Here is a 21715-nt window from a genome sequence, read left to right as displayed (position 1 = left end):
AAAACTTGTTAAACTGCTGTATACAATAATATCACACTCAGCATTGTAGCAATAGACAGTTTGGTATTAAGACATGAATTTTATTGATTTTTTTTTTTCAGACAGATGTCATGCTCATAAATGTCCTTACAGAGTGAATAAAGAGCCAACTACACTGCTCTACACAACCCTATGGCAACAACTCTTGACAGATTCAATCTCCTCATACTATCAGCAGCAATTTCCTGTTTTACATACAACCTTCCGCTTGCACGGGACTGTTCTGCAATTTGTTCAGTGAATTGGCTAGATGGTGTGAATACAACAACTTCATCATAAATCCATCAGTTGTCTGGCTGACCAGTCAGTGACCACCGTTCTGTAACGTATGTGTTCTCAGGTAGCCATACAATGAAAGCTTTGCATTGTGATGCCACAATAACAGAAGGCACAACTAGTGTACAAAAGTGAAAGATGACAAAGCTAACAAGAGGAAACGGAGGCTTGAGAAATGTGAATGTGATAACTGACATATTCTGTGCCCCGTCAATGCAAAACCCATTAACCTCAGTCCCTCCCCACAGTTAATATCAGCGGCCCCTTAAATTATCCCAGAAGCTGAAGTCAAGCCTACTACCAACAATTCAGTCACAGTTATTCCTCATGTCCATTTTTGTTTCAATTAATAGAATTACTGGCACCAGAAAAAAACTCGCACTAACATTAAATATATTATAAATACCTAATATATCCTAAATGAATCTCTATACAATCAGTGGTGTTAATCAGTGCATTTATGTAAACAATTCAAAATAGAAAACAAAAACAAATGCATTAAATATTAAAGATACTTTGTTTCCAGAGATTCGTAAACAACTCACATTTCTTGAACGTACTGTTGCGAAACTGTTGTGAGTGGACGACAGGCGGGTACATTCTCTCTCAGCTCAGTGCTGTTTTAAAAAGGTCTTCATATTTTAGGATGAAAGTGTTCGCCTACAACTAGCATTTTGAATTTTAATCTACACATCCATTCAGCATGTGCGGGAGACAACGAGAGCTTTACTACAAAGGATACGACAATCATTTGTCTGTTTCATCACTTTAGGATGTGGTGAACCATACATTTCCTTGTCAGAACCCAGAAGAAAGTGCATGTATTTGAAATGAAAATCTGTCGTTTCCTAAGGCTCACCTCAAAATCACCTTTCTCACCCCAACCGAATGACTGACACTTATCTCATTCTTTTTAGTTCTAGTTGGCTGCAAAATACAAAAATTATAATTAAAAAAATAAAAATCAACCCACATATTTCTGTAAAACATCTGAAAGGGGTTTAACAGGAATAATGTATTCTTTCAGGAAAAAAAAAAAAAAAAAAAAATTGGTGGATGAGTAAAACAGTATATGTCAATAGCAAAATGCCCAAATAATAAGTAATACTTTACTACCAGTGTATGGCTACAGGTGAGACCGAGAAAATAAAAGTGAAGCCCTTGTCATATTAAAAAAAAGAAAACATTTTTACAAGTGAACATAAACCACGTCTAAATAATGGATGTTCACAATAATATAAATACTATATACAATACAGTACCGCCTGGCGGAGCTAAAGTGTATACATGAAGCTAGCAGAAAAATCCATTGGTTCTTTGCAACAGTGCCACGGCACTTTAAAGGTTAACCGGGTTAGTACACACACCTCTCATGGAGGCTGGTACTGGATTTGCATGTAGGATGTACTGTATACACAGACCCACACTTTGAACAGGACCTCTCTCTTTTTTCTTTTTTTCATTAATTCTGAGTTCTTCGTTTCGTTACTATCGATGTGTATGGACCAAAGGACATGACAGATTCTAAAAGTTGTCTTACATGCAAGCTATGGACGAAAGACAGTTACTCTGACGCCCGTCTTGAATCTTAAACTCATTTTTTGTGAAGGCATCATTTAGTGCTTTTTGTAATGTACAAAAATACAAAACATAACAACCGATAATCCACTCTGAATGTTGTTTGTCCGAAGATGGTACACATGCCCCTTCCTGTCTTATATGAATCTGTTAGCTAGTCATTTTGAATTACCTATGATATTATTTTGGCAATTAAACAGACAGTGTAGATTTTTTTTTTGTTTTGTTCTTGCAACTGAGGAATATAATTTTAGACCCATTCAGATGTAAAAAGCCTATATCCGATCATAAAGTTCAACTGGACGTGGACCCATAGGAAGCAACAGAACAAGCATGTGGTGTTAATGAAGGTCCAGACCGCTTTCTACTAACAGGAGCACCGACTTTCAGTGGCCGGAGGATCTGGCTGTTTGTCCAGCTTAATATCAATCACTGGAAATGGGTTGTGTGTCAAGGAAATCAAGAAAATAATGTTGCCTTATTAAAGTATTCAGCTCAGCGTCCAAGTATTATTGTTATCTCTTAATAAATGTATTTGAATTAAATCTATCTTTTATTTTCATAATCGTACTTTAGATGGAAAAGCATAATCAGAAAGAAAAAAAAATGTCATGAAAAGTCTGTGTTTTTGTGTTAAGTAGGTTATTTTTGATATTATGATGACTAGTAGAAACGTGAATGGGAAAATAACTATTGTTTTCGGCTTTCTAAACACTCTCCATCTGTCATTGGTCGTACCAACAGATAGTCCCGCCCCAAAATCACAGTATTGGTTAAGATGATGTTCCAGAGTCTAGGTGGACGGGATGCTTAAAAGTTTGGACAGCACCACAGTCACTGTGTTTATCAACCTACCTATGGCTTAATTATTTAGTTCACTAATTTTGCCTCTGCATGTTAGCTTGGGACACATTTTCAAAAATGACACTCATCTGCTTTAAATGTCATGCATTAAAGGATACTTCCTTCTTTGTTGTTATCATCCAGGCTCTCCATTCCGGGCAAAGCAGAAGCCACTCGCCGAAACAACTATTAAACCAAACAGAAAGAGAATGAAATCCAATTTTTTTTTTGTCCAGAGTGGACTGGTACAGTTAAAGCCCTATGGGCAACAACTCTGGCTAAATCAAATCTTTTTAGAGCTTTCCATGTGTCATGTTACAGGGCATGATCTCAATTAAATTACTCTATTGGATCAAGTCCATTTGCCATTGAGCAGACAATGTAGCGCTGTTAGACTCACCTGTTTAACGTTGCTGCCAGACTTTGCACTAGTCTCGATAAACATCACATTCAGTTCTTTGGCCCGCTGCTCACCCTCCTCTATAGTGATTTGCCTATCAGAGCAAATCCCAACATAGTGTGTTACAATTTTAATTAATTTTAAATTATCATTTTCAGTAAATTAATAAAAAAAAAAAAAAATATATAAAGATAATACTAGAATGACACAAATGAAGAATTCTAGCACAAAAAATTATATAAAATTTGAATATAAAGACTCCACCTCTTTTCTTCTAGGTCTGTTTTGTTGCCCACCAGCATGATAATTACATCACTTCCCCTCTCTGTTCTCACATCATCAATCCATTTGGAGGTTAGCTGGAATGAATTGACATCTGGAAGAAGAAAAGGAAAAGAAATCAGTGAATTTTGTTAAATGCCTATTTCATCAATAGCGACAAAAAAGCAGTTGCTGCTACATCAATTCATCAGTCAAAGTGTGTGTTTGAGGTGCTCACTTGTGATATCATACACCACCACAGCCACTGTGGAGTCTCTAATGTAGCTCGGGATGAGACTCCTAAAACGCTCCTGCCCTGCGGTGTCCCATAGCTGTAACCTCACCTGCAAAAAAAAAAAAAAACACACACAAGGCATATTTGTAGCAATAATGATAGATGTTGATAGTTGCATTAATGTGATATATATGAAATATAATCATTCATTATAATTAGTTTCAGAACTTCTTACAGTTCGGTCCTCCAGATACATGGTTTTTGATAAAAAGTCAATTCCAATGGTTGCCTGTAATGGTAATAAGATTTAAAGTAAGATGCAAAGTAACAGACTTATCTGGAAAACTCTGGTGTCTGTACTAAAAGAACCAATAGCATACCTGATAAGTGTTGTCAAAACTGTCATACATGAACCTTGTTATCAGCGATGTTTTCCCAACTGTAAAACAAACCAACAAAACAAGGAAAGGATTCAGATTTTGATGAATCACATGCATTTAAGTGATTAATAACTTGTTTGTCCTGACCAACCCCATACACTGTGTTTTTAGTAATTGAATTAATCTACCATACTGCAACATATGCTGTCTTGACCTCCGTCCTTCAAATGACAGTACATTTCTTAAGGGATTACACAGAGAATGTCATTTGAACTTCACTGTCATTTAGAGTTATGGCGACAGGGAAAAATGACTTAAAAATGCGGCAGTGCAAGGAGCCACTGTGACAGCAGAATTCCTGAGTACACATTTCCTACACTAGAGGATTGCTCTTTTCAGGCCAGTCTGGTCAAGCCTGTTTGTCAGGCTGAGCCGAGATACTAAAATCACCAAACGGCACAATGCCAATAGTTATACTGGAGCTCATAGAATGAAAGGGCATAATGGTCCCATTCATCTGTGACTTCACTGGTTGTTCTGCTGATGTCTTGAGGCAAGATCAACCAAATCTGACCAGCAAAAAGCTTCAGGACCATGGACAGCAGAATACAAGTGGTCTTCTTATGATAGTCAGGACAGTCCACACAAACCATGTCATCTGTTACTCTCATGTTGCTCCAAACCTGCATGACTTCCTTTCTTCAGTCACGATTCACTTTCATTACATGGAAAAAAAGATAAGTGGTGACTGAGAGTGACTCCTTGTGTGTTCCATAGAAGAAAGATGGTTTGGAACAACATGAAGGTGAGATAAAATGAAAAAATTAAGGAAAAATAAATGTTTTTCTATGCAGGTGTGGTAATATCCATCATCATAGTCACGCTGCATAGGATTCACGATTTAGATCAGATGCAGACAGCTGTCAAACCTCATTTAGACTTAATTTGCAATTATCACATATCACAATCTAATGCTGATTTATACAGTACAGAGGGCCCTCTGTCTGACTGCATGTCCATTTTTTTTCCATACGAACAAATGATGCGTAGATAACCACTGTATAGGAGCTATACGCATTAATGGAAAATGTAAGACAAAAATATCTCAAGAACACGTGAACTTTACGGTGACGCCATGTTCAGTGTTATTATTTTCAATATTTGGATGTCCAGTCATCAAATGACAGACATGATCTCAAATGCCCGTCTGATTACGTCTTCACAAACACCGACAGTGACTGATAAAACCATCATCCGGCCAAATGAATAAACCACGATATCTAGTCATATAATACAGGCTGTTCTTTTGACTGCTCATAAAATAATTCATGAGGTTTTCATTTTTGTTCTGCTGAAGAATCCCACAGACATGGACTGCCAACCTGGGTGTGTCTCCAGTAGACACACGGGAAATGCAAAGCCTCTGCGCTTTTCTGTTTCATGACATTATATCAGTGGATATTTACAAGAAGATATATACAAACACGACGATATACATGTCTTTCGATTAAATCATTTCATATATATCATTTGTTTTGAGCGATTTAGACTGCGCTAGAATAACAGCGATCAATAATATTATCAGCCCTTCTGCTTCCAATGGAAAACGCAGGTGACAATCACAACAGAGTTGTTGAAATAACGATTGTATCACGTTATATTCACAGATGGGTGTTTAGTAGTCTGCATAGCTATTCATTTTCATGACTAATCAAAAATTAAACATATGCAAGCGACTTGTTTGACAGGGAATCGATAGGGAGATAACATCGCCTGAAATAAGACCACAAACAAGCGGATACACAAAAGACTGAACAACATACTAATGTACTTCATGCATGTGTCGAAAGGTTAATGGGTTCGTCTAAACCCAGTCGTGGCAAACCCAAAGACTCACCGCTTTGCTCCCCTAAAAAAACAAGTTTGAATTTCCGTAAAGGGTTCCCAAAGTCACTTCCCAAGGACATGATTGCTTTAATGACACAGCTGGTATGGATTAATATGTACAGGTGGCACCAGTCTTGCGAGAATGCAGATGGATAATCTTCGGTCCCGAATCGATGGATATTGCAGTGCTGCTTCGCGATGTCAATTCTCCAGCCCTGTGCGCATGCGCAGCGGTGGCGATACGCCCGTCTGATATCACTGTGTGTTTACGGAAACGTCTCTCGTAAACTCTCTTCGCACACTAAACCGCAGGCCAAGCATCCGTGCAGCAATGTTTGCATCTGCATCTCAAAGTGCAACACGTATTTATACACTTTTCACGCTTATCTGTGTCTTTTGCAGACACACAAGGCTGTATTTCTGTGTGAATACATCCTGTGAATACTAATTGAATGGAAAGTGTTTAACAAAGTGTTGCAAAGCCTTTGTCTGTGTGCACATTATAATATAAATCTGATATTATAAAACGTTAAGATTTAGATTACATTTACATTTTTGTTGTTTTTAAGGTGACATTATAAAAAATATAATTCTTTCATTGTAATTTTATAGTATTATACAGTAACTAATATGGGTTCCTTATATACAGACACTTGCAGAGTAACTAATATAGTACAAGCAATTAAATAAAGAGAATATTTTTGAGTTATCTGTGGGTTTTTGCCTTTATTGGATGAAAATGGTAAAGCACAGCCTGGAAAATTAAAGGAGAAATGAGATTCACAGTTCAAACCAGCATCCCTTTAAATACACAGTTGGCATTTTGTGTCAGTAAAATATGCAGACAATATCACCAAGCACTATCCCAGCATCCCTTTTGACCTATTGGACATAAATCTATAAATCTTTATTCTCCAGCACATTGTGTCATAGTCTGATGAGATGTTAAATAAGGAACATTGTTTCAGAGTACATTTGATATTGATTTTTATTTTTTCAGCATAACAATAAATGACCAAATGAAAACAAGAGAAATTTCGTGCAACTGAGAATGGCATTAAAATGTATCCAAATCAAATTGTAGACTATGTGTCTAATATTAGAGGTGAGATCATTACTGTGTCCTGGAAACTTCAATGCATGTTATATATCTTGACAAGTCTGTTTGTCTGCAGACTCCTTCTTAATCTACAGCCTGGGGCTAAAAAAAAAAAAAAAAAAAAATAGACAAGAAAACTAGGCTATGTTTACTGGAGATAACGTTGATGATAAAATCACAAAAACATCCCTCAAAAATGTATAAAATAACTTTTGTTTTCTATTACTAAGCAACACTCTCTAGATATGGGAACTTTAAGCATAAATAGTATGTAGCTTATGTGAAATAGTATTATATAAAACTAACATTTTGATATGAATAAGGAGATGTGTTTGAAATACTGCTGCTGATAGTCCTTAAATGAAAGCAGCAAATCACAGCATATTATAAGAAAATAGAATATGTTCAAATTTGTGTGTATTTACATCTATTTTGTACTGTTAGTAAGGTAACAGATCTTGAAAATCCATGAAGTAAATGGTTTCTTCAATTCAGCATTTACTTTAATGTCAAAAAGGAGAAAGGTGTTTACATGCTAGTAGATTAGCAGTAGCATGCCACAGCAAGAGTCATTTCCTTAGCTCAAGTTAAGGTTTCCTTGTTTGTGTAATGTGTATGTGTTTATCACAGTAATGGTGTTAAAATATACACAACATTTCCTTCCTGCTAAAATGTATTGAGTGATATGTAGCTTTTATATAATGTAGATGTGTTATGTTTAGTGTTTTCTGGTTTGATCTTTACTATAGCACTACTGCTATATAACAAGTGTTACACTCCATCCTATTCGTTTCATCAGCCCCTCGGGATGGTTTGAACATCACTGCAGGTCACACACACATTTCACCCACCGCCATGCATATTTATGCATTGAACTCAATGTCGGTTTGACAATTGAATAATGGCTTATTTATAAAAGAGAAAAGGCAAACTTAAAAATGTGTGGAATATGGCTTTTTGTCCAGATTCATTGTGTAATCAAGGTATTTATTTATATATGGTACATTTTACCTGATGCTGCATTACAAAGCACTTAATTAACATGCGTTATTATGTAACAAATATCTTTTTATTTGTTATCTGTATTCAAAAAGCCTCCACATTATTTTGCATTCAAAATAATTCTCAAATATATTGTCTTCAGATACAGTATAAACCATCACTGCATTCAAAAGCCTCAAAAATCAAACAACTCTGCTTCTTTCTCTTTCCAGAAGGTGAAACTGCGATCAATATATTTACAAATTTCATCATTGCTAAATATTGAGAAATCACTGCTTCCATCTCTGCTGGGATTTCCTCCATCATTTGATGCAGTATTCTTGATGATAACCTGTGGCACAGCTTTAGAATTCTTCACGGATTCCTAATATATTTAATTTTCTCTTTTCCCAAGGTATTGCATTTTGATGTCCTCAAAAGCATCTTTCCACTCACGTCTCCCAGCCTCAGTCTCCCTGAGGACAGTCTGGTGGAAGTCTCGGACCATCTCCAAGGAAAAGTTCACCATGTGGTCGAACACCTCAAAGCATAGCAGGTGCCTCATCTTGTGCTCCTCAGCTGGGAGGTCCAGCCCAAGAATGTGAAAATAGCCAAGCATGAACAAGTCAAGAGTCAAGCTGTCATAAGCAACAGGAGCGCCGTCCACACGAGGAAGGAACTGCTTGGGCAAGTAAGTCACGTGCTTCCTTTGGAGGCTCCAGATCTGTCGTGACCATTGTTGGGGCTAATGCATTACAAGTAACGCGAGTTACGTAATCAGATTACTTTTTTCAAGTAACTAGTAAAGTAACGCATTACTTTTTAATTTACAAGAAAATATCTGAGTTACTTTTTCAAAAAAGTAACGCCAGTTACTTTGTATTCCCCCATTTTTTTGACTGACAAGCCTCCTGTTCCCATATTGGGAGAAATTGGAAGTATGGAGGCGTTGTGTGCGCTGTGTGAACATGATGTTACTGTAGTTCTAGACTAAATGTGAATGTACATTAATTCATCCCACTCACATAAAAACAAAAAACAAAACCGATTTAGTATTCATCAAAATTAATCAAAACAGTGAAATGCAAACTCAGAATATGACGCAAACCTGCAGTAACTAAATATATTAAATAACACAAATGTATCTATTCCAATTTTATTAACAGTGTCTTTGCTGCTGACCTTTAATGATCCAGTTCAACCATACTAATAATCAAAAATGACTTTAGATAAACTAACAATTGTGCTTCATTGTTTTTTTTTTATTGCTGAAGAGTGTTGAACCTTCTTCTCCTGTGTTCTACTGTACAGACGTGAATTTACTTTTCCTTCAGCCTGAGGTTTATTCATTACACTTTTTGGTGTGAAAGGGCTTTTACATTTGCTATAAATAGAGTTCTTATATTAAAAACAATCAAGCCCTGCTCATATTTAAAAAGTAACGTGAAAGTGTAACACATTACACATTACTTTCCATAAAAAGTAACTAAGTAACGTATTTAGTTACTTTTTTAGGGAGTAACGCAATATTGTAAGGCATTACTTTTAAAAGTAACTTTCCCCAACACTGGTCGTGACGGGACCCCTGAGACAATGCGTTTCCAGTTGTCAATCATCTGTAAAGATGATACAGTGATCTGGTTCCTGGCTTTAAGACTGGAGCTGTTATTCCTTCTCCTGTAAGAGTGCCGAGCTCTTGTTTCATCTTGGCTCACATTGATATTGCATACGCAGACCTTTTCCAGTGGCTCAAAAAGAGGACAACAATACGCTCTTTTTGCAAGCAAGTGGTCTCCATCACTTTATTTGCATCTTTGCCTGGTGCCTTTTGGCACTTTATGACACTGTCATTCATGTGATTTATGTCAGTGCTTTGAGTTGGCTGCTCTTTACAATTTGTTGATGTAGTCAGTTTTTGCTGCCTTGTGTCTGATGTGTTGTTTAAAAGCCCAGAAATGGGCAGATGTTTCCTATCTGACCCTCAAAGTTGAAGTTACTTTCAATAAACAGATTCATACAAACCCATTGATATCACCACACATTCACTTCAAATAAATGTCATTGCAAACTATTTTACATCTCTGTATTCAGACCTGAATGAAAATTTACCACTCTCCCCGAAACACCACCAACACCCTTTTTTTTAAGGAAGGGCAAGTTAACAACAGTGCCTCAAACAGTGCTAATCTTGAAAATAAAATCACAGATAGAAATGTTAAAATGTTAATTGATGAAGAGTTATTTGATTTCTTATGATTTCGTCATTAACAAAGATGAGATTTATGAGCTCAGGTTTCACAACAAATGCATTTTTTATTAATAAATAAAATGATAAATATTTGCTTTAATTTTACACTTTCTTATTAACTAAAATTTTCAGATTTATAGTTTTTTGATATGATTGTTGCAGCTTTTATTGTATAAATCAGCTGTGAATTACATTACTATTGGCAAGGTTTTAAAAGGCTGCATAACCTACAACAACCAATCAGTCTGTAGGTGTTGGGGTGGGGGTGGGGGTTAATAAAAGGATATTGCAGCTCATTCTCTCAATTTTGTTAGACAAACTTTATTTTTTCGCAGTTTATATCTCGAAAGTTTGAGTTAACATCAATGACTTGTTTTCTCAAAATTGCAAGTTTATTTATCTTGCAATTCAGACTTTTCTCTTGTAATTTTTGAGTTCACATCTCTCAAATCTGACTTTTTTAAATTCTGGTAGAAATTGTGATTTCAGGATGACTTTTTTAATACTGAAGCTAGCACGTACATTTATTGTTTGTCCAGTGAAGACCGCTGTGATTCCTGCTCGTCTCATCGACCTCATGGACTTTTATATTATAAAACTCTGTATTTAAATTATATTATTAAATATGGAAACATTTCTCCATATTATATATGGTGGGATGTTGGAATAGATAAAGCAATATACATCAGTTATATACAAACATCAGTAATACAAACATTTTATAATATTTTTATTACATTATCCTTTTTAATATTATGCCAAATTAAGCTTTTACAAAGACAGATTTTTAGAGTCAATGTATAGATTTTTTAAAATTGTTCCTTTTTATATTTGCCTAAACAGTCTGTTTTGCATTATGTCTGCCTTTTTCTTCATTCGGTTTCTGTGGTAATAATTAAACTAATCTTATGTAATTATTCCCCTGTAAACAATAATTATTGTCAAGAACCCCACTGTGCTTCTCAAACTTTCCTTTGGGGAGACCCATACACTCAAAATAAAACAAATGATGCCATGTCAGCATAAAGAAACAAATCTGGTGAGAAAACCACATCTCTTTCTCTCTCATTGGCTTTGTGATGGATTGATGGAGCATGAGTGACTCCAAACACACTGGAGTAAAATATCCTCTGACAAACACACTGACTGCATTTATGGGCCTCTGAAATCTGAGAGGGAGGATCGCATATCGTCCTCACCCGTAGAGCTCCGAAGCTCTCGCTGAGAGGGGACCTCTCTAGGACCTAAAAACTCTGCATGTAATAACCTAGGACGCTGTCTAAGACTTGATGGCTGCTCTGTCAATTCTTCATCATCAGTTAGGAACCTAGGTGTGCTATTTGATAGCAATCTTTCCTTAGAAAGCCACGTTTCTAGCATTTGTAAAACTGCATTTTTCCATCTCAAAAATATAAATTACGACCTATGCTCTCAATGTCAAATGCAGAAATGTTAATCAATGCGTTTATGACCTCAAGGTTAGATTATTGTAATGCTTTATTGGGTGGTTGTTCTGCACGCTTAATAAACAAACTCCAGGTGGTCCAAAATGCAGTAGCTAGAGTTCTTACTAGAACCAGGAAGTATGATCATATTAGCCCGGTTCTGTCAACACTGCACTGGCTCCCTATTAAACATCGTATAGATTTTAAAATCTTGCTTATTACTCATAAAGCCCTGAATGGTTTATCACCTCAGTATTTGAACGAGCTCTTGTTACATTATTATAGTCCTCACTGTCCGCTCCGTTCTCAAAACTCTGGCAATTTGATGATACCTAGAATATCAAAGTCAACTGCGGGCAGCAGATCCTTTTCCTATTTAGCACCTAAACTCTGGAATAACCTACCTAACATTGTTCAGGAGGCAGAAACACTCTTGCAGTTTAAATCTAGATTAAAGACCTATCTCTTTAACCTGGCTTACACATAACACACTAATATGCTTCTAATATCCAAATCCGTTAAAGGATTTTTAGGCTGCATTAATTAGGTAAACCGGAACCGAGAACACTACCCATAACACCCGATGTACTTGCTACATCGTTAGAAGAATGGCATCTACGCTAATATTAGTCTGTTTCTCTCTTATTCCGAGGTCACCGTAGACACCAGATCCAGTCTGTATCCAGGTCAGATGTTCACTGCAGTCACCCGGATCCAGTCTGTATCCAGCACAGATGGTGGATCAGCACCTAGAGAGGACCTCTACAGCCCTGAAAGACAGCAGAGACCAGGACATCTAGATGAGCCCCAGAGACAGACCCCTGTAAAGACTTTGTCTCAGATGACCACCGGGACAAGACCACAGGAAACAGATGATTCTGCACAATCTGACTTTGCTGCAGCCTGCAATTGAACTGCTGGTTTTGTCTGGTCAGAGGAGAACTGGCCCCCCAACTGAGCCTGGTTTCTCCCAAGGTTTTTTCTCCATTCTGTCACCGATGGAGTTTTGGTTCCTTGCCGCTGTCGCCTCTGGCTTGCTTAGTTGGGGACACTTAATTTACAGTGATATCGTTGACTTGATTGCAAATGATTGCACAGATACTATTTAAACTGAACTGAGCTGCATGATGACATCACTGAATTCAGTGATGAACTGCCTTTAACTGTCATTTTGCATTATTGAGACACTGTTTTTGTTCAGTTGCTTTGACACAATCTGTTTTGTATAAAGCGCTATATAAATAAGGTGACTTGACTTGACTTGACTTGATAGCTGATAGGTCCTTTAATGCGCCAACCAGACAGTACTAAGTGTCGTGCTAATTAGGTAGTGTCTGATCATAACGTTTTAATATGCCATCCTATTTATGCTATCAAAAGAATGGCTGATGCTTGCATAGTTTCCACTTCATTTATGAACCAATGATGTATCTGATGCCCTTTTGCACTGGAGTGACAGTGGAGGCGGAGCTGAAATATAAGTAGCCTATTTAGCAAATGATGTATAGCGTATTGGTGTTTCATACAGTATAAGTCTTCTTGTGCATCACTGAATTCTCAAGACTGGACTTCTGAACTTTTGTCCATCTCACAAATGATGGATGACATTGAAGGGAACATAAAATGATCCATTTTGAGTCCATCCACACTCTAAATATTCATTCTAAAAATGCATGAAAAGGACCAGATATATACAACTAAATCATTAGATTTCATTAAATTAGACTTTTTTTTTCTAATTGTCCCATATGACAGCATTCTCCACAAGAATAAACAAATATTTGTCAGTACTTTTACTCCCAGCAGATGTGGATCAAATTATAATCAAATTATTAATGCCTTCATTATTAAGGGATTAGTGGTATCTGTTCAGCCTTCTGAATAGGATGTTTCTGTGAAGAATATTCTGTCCCATATCTGATAAATAATGGAGAGGTTCTTCAGCGGGAATGACTCAGTTGGCTGCGGTATGTGGTTTAATAAATGCACTTTAATATTTGTGCCTTGTCCTCTATTTGTAGCATGACTCGCCAATATGAGCTACTATTTCACTAGAGAGGTAGAGTGTTTGCCAGTAGGTGGCAGTAGCAGTTTGCTATCACAAGGTGGAGTATTACCAAAATCCACATCAACAGCTGTCAATGTATGCAATATTCATGGGTCTCAAAGTACTTAATCGCTATACTTAAGCTATAGCAATTAATATTGCTATACTATACTTAAGTATACTGTTTTTATTACTTTCACCCAGGTAGGGTAAATTTGACTTTTAAATGTGTAACACTGAAACAGTAACCATAACTTACCTTAAAGGGATAGTTCACACAAAAATGAAAACTTCACAGTTTAGATCACTCAGATCTGGGGACTCTGATCTATTATATGCTCATAGAACTAGACTTAAAATCAGGGGTGATCGCACTTTTGCGGTCATCAGGCCAAAGTTATGGAATAGCCTTCTGGCTTACATCAGATCCGCCCAAACCTTGTCAAATGTTAAATGAAAATGTACCTTTTTTTCCACGGCCTTCAATATCCCTTGATTCCCATCAGAATTCTCTCTTTATTCAAGCTTTTCTCCTCTATTTTATCTTATTTTAGGCTTTTTTGATCTTACTTTTATTGTTTCTCTAATACTATGTGTCTTTATTGCCTGTTTCTTTTAGCCTTGTAAAGCACTTTGCTCAACACCAGTTGTTTTTAAATGTGCTATACAAATAAACTTATATTGTACTGTAGAAGTTAAATTTCTCTGTACTTTTTTTCTGTATTACATTTTTCTTTTCCCCCTTTTCTTTCAGTTTTTACACAAATTCACATACACATATACTACACATACCTTTTGTTTGGGGGAGGTATGATTTTTTTAATGTTTTTGAAAAATGTCTTAAAAAGGCTGCACTAATACAGTGAAAACAGTAATATTGTAAAATATTATTACAATTTTAATTCGTTTTTTTTTTTTTTTTTTTTTTTTTTTCTAGGGTGATATATTTTAAAATGCAATTTATTCCTGAGATGCAGTGATGAATTTTCAGCAGCCATTACTCCAGCATTCAGTTTGACACATGATCCATCAGAAATCCTTCTGATTTGGTGCTTAAACATTTATTATTATTATTTCTTATCGTTTCATCTTATTTAATTGTTGAACTGCTAATATTTTTTTGTGGAAACCGTGAAACTTTTTTCAGGATACTCTGATAAATAGAAGTTTAATAGAACAGGATTTTTTTTTTTTTTTTTTTTTTTTTTTTGAAAATTATAAATGTCTTAATGTCACTTTTAATCAATTTTCAAGTATTAATTTCTTCAACAAAAAAAAATTACATTAAATTAAAATCTTACTGACCCCCAAAAATTTGAACATGAGTGTATATGGTATATTCAAGAAATTGCATGAAAATGAAGAGAACTATGTAAAATAGTGAAAATAAAAACATCTAATTAAAAATGTGCTTTCAGTTAAATAAGTTGTGCTGAAGAAAGTACTAAGTAACTTACATGAGCATCAGCATCATGGAGGAAGTTGGCACAGTCATGATAGCTATTGTATTCTGCCAGATCCACTGCAGTAAACCCATCTGAATCTCTCTCCAGTGGACTGATGTGATTATTCAGCAGCACACAGCAGCACTGAGGGAACAAGAGATTAGAGCTGTCATTCAAAGCCTCCGTGAAAGCATTTCAAACACTGCTTAAACTGTATAAACCTCTGACTGTTCATGGTAAGGATTTGTGATTGGAACTAAAGGAAGGGTGACAGATACCTCCGGTTCTCCATTCTCTGCTGCATCATGCAGGGGGGCCCCACCCCAGAGGTCTTTCAGGACTTTTGCTCCTGTGAGTAAAAGATGCTACACAATGCGATGGTGGCCCTCGCTAGCAAATACAGTGGAGTGGCTCCAGTTCCTGTCTGGCAGTCCACACACCTACACCAATAACACATTTTAGACATTGCATCTATAAACTAACAACATAACATACATCCCTTATTAAACCAACATTAATTATCAAGCCACTTCAAGTTTACAGCTCATTTCAGTGTATGTTTACATCAGAGGTGTTTCCTGCAGTGCCTCCTCACAACAAATTGGATGAGAAAAAAATTTGTAGTATAAAAATAAAACAATGCCAATACTACAAAATATCTAATTAAAAAGTGTATGAATCACTCTGACTTTGTGAGGACTTTGCCTCCTCATTTCAGAACAGCACTGCACTCGCTGGATAATATGCACTAATTTTTTGTCAATCCGATTTCACATTCTTAAAGTTCTGTTATGAACCCTAAACTTTACAACCCCATTCACAAATTGTTAATATGTGCATTACATGTATTCTGAACAAACCTTCAATGCATGCACCCAGTCACCACGTTCAGAACCAAAGAAAGTCACCGCGATCAGAATCAGAATCAGATTTAGCTTTATTCACCAGGTGTGCGCAAACACACAAGGAATTTGTTGTGTTTTTTTTTAAGGTGCTCCTGGTACATACATGCATACATGCATACATACACATCTAATATGAGAACAGAGAAAGATAAAAATAAAATAAAAATAAAATAAAATTAGAAAGACTTAGCAATAAATAATGTGTATGAATCTGGAACAGTGGATTGATTTATGTACAGATTTGTGCATTTTTACTCTATGTAGAACTGCATAAATAAAGAGATATGCATATGTATTTACATAATACTTGAGAAAGGCAATAATTAAAGATGTATAATGATTTACAGAAAGAATTACAGAACACAGGTAATGATTCATATGTTAGCTGTTTAAACTGGAGATGGCATGGGCGAAAAAAACTGTTTTTATGCCTAGATGTTCTAGTGCACAGAGATCTGTAGCATCTGCCTGAGGGGAGAAGTGCAAACAGGTTGTGTCTCGGGTGAGAGGGGTTTTTGATGATGTTACCTGCCTATTTCTTCACTCTGGAGTTGTACAAGTCCTGAAGACTGGGCAGGTGCACACCAATGATCCTTTCTGCTGTCCTAACAGTCCATTGCAGTCTTCTTAAATCTGATTTGCTGGCCGACCCAGCTTCAGCTGACGAAGGAAGTACAACCTCAGCTGGGCCTTTTTCACAATGGAGTCAATGTGAATGTCCCACTTCAGGTTCTGAGAGATGGTTGTGCCCAGGAACCTGAATGACTGCACTGCAGCCACAGTGCTGTCCATGATGGTGAGTGGGGGGAGTGCAGGGGGTTTCTCCTGAAGTCTGTGATCATTTCTACAGTTTTGAGTGTGTTCAGCACCAGGTTGTTGTGACTGCACCAGACAGCCAGCTGCTCAACCACTTGACTGTAAGCAGACTCCTCTCCGTCCTGAATGAGGCCGATGACTGTGGTATCATCTGCAAACTTCAGGAGCTTGACAGAGGGGTCTTTACAGGTGCAGTCATTTGTGTACAGGGAGAAGAGCAGTGGGGAGAGAACACAGCCCTGAGGAGCTCCAGTGCTGATGGTGCGGGTGTTGGATGTGAGTTTTCCCAGCCTCACTAGCTACTGCCTGTCTGTCAGGAAGCTGGTGATCCACTGACAGATGGAGGTGGGTACAGAGAGCTGTGTGGGTTTATTCTGAAGGGTGTCCGGGATGATGGTGTTGAAAGCGGAGCTGAAGTCCACAAACAAGATCCTTGCATAAGTGCCTGGTTTGTCCAGATGTTGGAGGATGTAGTGCAATCCCATATTTACTGCATCATCCACAGACCTGTTTGCTTTGCCACTCTTATCTCCCTATTCAGTGTGTATTTGGCCTGTTTGTATAAGTCTTTGCCTTTATAATAACTAAAAAGACACCTGACATATATGTCGAAAGCACTATTTTAGCAAATATACAAACATATATCACCTCAACTGACTAGTTTGAAAGATGACAAGAAACAGAGACACATTCTTAAAGTTGCAGTCACACTAGACACTGAGCATGCAAAATTTCTACTGACACCTACAGTCTATATCACATATATATCAATTTGTCACACTCTGGCATCTTTTTAAAAACATAATACATCCAAGATGTAAAAAGTTTACAATCTACTCTTTACTGCAGCATTGCAATTTTAGAGGTCACGCTGATCTTTTCTTGGCCACATGTCTTCATTTGATACAATTTCACAGGGCAGATTATGGAACGAAAAGTGTAGTGTGGCTGGTCCTTAAGATGTAAAATGTATGTAAATATATGGATCATGGCACTGCGCATGTGCAAAAAATATTTTTTGATCCGATTGAGAAAATAGTATTTTAAATCCAACTGTAAATTCAACCATTTATATGCTTAATTAATCCAAATATTTCACATCTACACCACTCCTTCCAATCCCATCCAAATTTCACTCGGATCAAGTTCACTCTGAGGTGTTTAGAAGGCAGCCCTTCAATCTGATTCATCCATCAGTCCGATTTCTTATGGATTTGCATGTATAGCTAATGAGAGGTATAAGCTCTATTGCATGAACAAGTGTAGATGTACAGTAAACCCACAGGTGGGAACATGTGGCAGGAAAGTGTCTCTTCATATATTAGAGGACAGAGCCCAGCTGGTGAGTTTAACGTGTCAGATGACCTTTCCCCAGCCTCCCTGATGAGCAGCAGCTGTCAAGAAATGGCAACGTGACTCTAAGCTGCTGTCTTTATGTGTACTTGTCTAAGCATGACTCAAGGTGAACTTATGTAAACGCACATGACAGTCACTTATAGCAGTGGTGTATATCAGAAGCAACAGTTCATTCAGATGGTTTGTGTAAATGAACTGAACAACAACAACAACAACAACAAAAAATGATACACCTCTTTTTATCTTTACTACACTGATAAAATGATTCTGTGGTGAAGTAAATACTACAGAAAAACAAATCTAATTTCTACATGAAAAGTTAGTTTAGGCAGTAATTTAAAAAAAGTAAATTTGATATTAGTACTCAATCTCAGGCTTGTAGAAATTAAATCATGAATAGCATAAATAGTAAGAAAATTAAAGTAAAACGTACTCAACCTTTCTGATACTTGTGTTCCTATCATATACTGGATCATAAATAATAAATACAGTTGATTTTTTGCTGATTTCCAGCTGTATTTCCTCTGTTTTATCATTGCTTTTGTAACCTGCGATTATGTTACATCTGGAGTTCATTTTCTACTCAAAATGACTCAAAAACGATCCACTGAACGCTACTGTCATTGTGTGTTGTGTACCAAGTATTGAAGTCTCTGTGTTCGGGTGAAGGCCGCTTTACTAATCATGTAGATATTTTCTACATAATATTTATTGTATTATTTACTTAGATGTTTCTGAGTAAAACATACACTTTTGAAGCATGGTTTAATGCTATATTGAAAATCAAAGTATTGCCATGTGAGCTTTGACTAAGTAAAAATTATGCAAACTTTTTATCTTATTATTAACTTATCTTTGTTAAATTAACTTAACTTAGGTAAGTAGATTTTAATTAATTCTATATGTTAAATTAAATAAGATTATGTAATATTTACTTAATTTCATTCTGGATGTTAAGTTCAATATAAGTAGATTTAACTCGACAGTAACATGTAAATTGTACTCAGCAGAAGCAGTCAAATTTACTTAAAAATGTTAGAGCAAATAGTTTTATCAAAAAAAAAATTGTTTAATTTTTTTTTTCAGTGTATGTTTTCTACTCATTTATATAAACAAATTAAATTATATTCTTTTAGTTAACATTTACCATTTTATCTCTTCAAGTTTGATATTCACCCTAAATCCAAACATTCTCATTGTTTTTTGTGTCTTAAAGGGATAATTCAATAATTAAAAAATTTAATTTTGATAATTACTCATGCCGTTCCAACTCTGTTTGACTTTGCAGAATACAAAAGAAGATAATCTGAAGATGCTTGGTAACCAAAAGGTTACCACTGAAAATACTGAGAATTTTTTTTCAAAATATCTTCTTTTGTGTTCCACAGAAGTAGTGGGGTCATGGAACGACATGAAGGTGAGTAAATGATTTTTCATTTTACAGTGAACTATCCCTTTAAATTGCTTAAACATAGTTATGTACTTTTTGTCAGTAATTTGCAACCAGCCACTTTTTTAAAAGAACAGTTCAATACTTGAAATTATGACTTATTCTTCCTCTTATCTTCTAACTTGACAAGCTATGGTTAAAAGTACACTGGCTACGTGAAATGTACTAAAAGTTGAGTGCTTAGCCAATCAGGGATGGCGTAACAGTCTGTGAGCTTTACCTTGGGGAGCAGGAAATGAGCAGTTCGAGCTTCACAATCCGTCTCTGCCTCTGTGTTTCCTCCCTCAAATAACAGCAGCCATGTGCAGAGCCGTCACACCCTCGCCATCACAATCCTGTAGGCACAGATGCATATCATCATCCAGTAGGCCTATACCTAGTTTAAAGGCATCGGAATTATGCGTATGGTAAGTAGTACATCATGATGACCTTTCAATATACTGATACGCTATCATACCATCAGTGATATTAATAAAAGAATTGTATCTTTACTCACATTGTACATCCATCATCAATGACCTGTGTAATTGACAGTAAAGGAAACTGACACAGCAGCCCATCCTCAAGAGCACCATCAATCCAGCTGTCAAATGTCAAATTTATCTTTTGATACATCATGGCACTCACCTCAATCCCACACTTCTTCTGTCTCAGCAGCCACTGCAGCTCCCGCACGTGCCCGCTGGCAGCAGCATCATGGGCGGCCGTGGCACCGTTCTTCGTATGAGTGTGGCAAGGGAAACAACCTTCTTTCACCAGAAAATCCAGGCAGTCCAGTTGCCCGCAGCGGGCGGCGTGGTGGACAGGTGAAGCTCTCTGGGCATCTGATGGTTGGACTGAGACATCCGGACTCATGCAGGGCCCTCAAAGTCTCCGCATCCCTCTCACGAGTGGCCTGAACGGCCCTGTGGAGCACCATGCTAGACCTCGGCCAGTCAGAACAGAAGTGGCAGGGGACCTTGGGCTGTACCCAACTGTCTCTCTCGGCTCTCGCTCCCTCTCTAAAATGATACCTGAGCTTGCTGACAGATGTCCATGGGAGAAATGAAGGGGGTGTATAAGCACTAGGTCAGAAATTTAACTAGAGCCCTCATGTGAAAACATACATCTGCTAATATTCCCTGATACAATAACAGTGTATTACTTTGAAAAGATTGTAAATGAACAAGCTGGAAGTCATTTTTGAATAAAATGCTCTTTTTTTATCCTTAAATGATGCAAGTGAGCATATGTTAAATGGATTTAAGATCATATATTTAGAATAGATCATTTAGATTAGATATGCCAAAACCAAGGCTTGTGAATCTTTTTTTTTAATCGGTTCATTTACATGAATCATCCAAATGAATTGATTCACAAGAATGAATCAGGCTTTCGCAGAGTTGCAGATGAATCGATTTATTATAGAATCAATCAGACATTCCTTTTACGTTGTATATGAGAGAAGACTGTTTAGCATGAGCTGATTAATAGAATATGAATAGCAAACATATGCGACACAACTATTAAAGCAACACTTTGTAAATTTTGGCGCTTTAGCGGTTAATAAACAGAACTGCACGCATCCCGCGGAAGAACATTCTAACCGGAGCTACTTCTCCAATGTATGTCTATGGCGATTCACGCAGGTATGTGTTATTCCGCAGCGGTGACGACCCGAACAGGCTACAATAGTCCAAAAATAATCACTTATTGTAAATGTACCGTAGTGATTTGGGATAAGACAAAAAGGCGCTTTGGTAGATGAATTTATGATGTACTCGCTCATTATATACATTTGCAAATTTTAAACAAAGAAAAAGTTACATAGTGTTGCTTTAAATAACCCCCTTTCTTTATAAGATTATCTCTGACAAAAAAAGTAATGCTTTGCTAAATCATAATTATGAGATTGTGAGATACTAAGGTATAAAAAGAAGTGTAAAAAGAGCCCTCATGTGATAATATAGCTTCATCTGTTTATATTCCCAGATACTGCATTACTTTGAAAAGTTAGAAAGGCCACAAGCGATCAAGGCAGCAGG

At 36.7% G+C, this 21715-nt stretch overlaps 1 protein-coding gene and 1 pseudogene across 1 annotated transcript; both read right to left on the bottom strand.

The window, feature by feature from the left end:
• Positions 1–59: 59 nt before the first annotated feature.
• On the bottom strand, positions 60–6128 carry LOC109064897 (ras-related protein Rab-6B-like). Its single transcript, XM_019081930.2, has 8 exons — positions 5910–6128; positions 4013–4071; positions 3868–3921; positions 3636–3741; positions 3401–3512; positions 3137–3230; positions 2856–2922; positions 60–2325 (listed from the first exon to the last, which is right to left on the bottom strand). Exons 1-8 carry the CDS (start codon positions 5977–5979, stop codon positions 2261–2263), a joined length of 627 nt encoding a protein of 208 aa, XP_018937475.1. The 5' UTR covers positions 5980–6128; the 3' UTR covers positions 60–2260.
• A 1802-nt stretch (positions 6129–7930) lies between these two features.
• LOC109064847 lies at positions 7931–20546 on the bottom strand (annotated as a pseudogene).
• Between the last annotated feature and the right edge of the window lie 1169 nt (positions 20547–21715).

The sequence above is a fragment of the Cyprinus carpio genome, chromosome B2 (assembly GCF_018340385.1).
Source record: "Cyprinus carpio isolate SPL01 chromosome B2, ASM1834038v1, whole genome shotgun sequence".
In the NCBI taxonomy this organism is placed as follows: Eukaryota; Metazoa; Chordata; class Actinopteri; order Cypriniformes; family Cyprinidae; genus Cyprinus; species Cyprinus carpio.
The sequence above is the reverse complement of the archived record's forward strand: the minus strand, read 5'-3'. Positions and strand labels throughout refer to the sequence as shown.

Coding starts and splice junctions, on each gene's coding strand:
- LOC109064897 (XM_019081930.2), bottom strand. CDS start 5,979: ATGTCCTTGGGAAGTGACTTTGGGAACCCTTTACGGAAATTCAAACTT. Junction 3,922..4,012: donor GTTTTGACAACACTTATCAG/GTATGCTATTGG, acceptor TTACCATTACAG/GCAACCATTGGAATTGACTT. Junction 3,231..3,400: donor ACAGACCTAGAAGAAAAGAG/GTGGAGTCTTTA, acceptor TTGCTCTGATAG/GCAAATCACTATAGAGGAGG.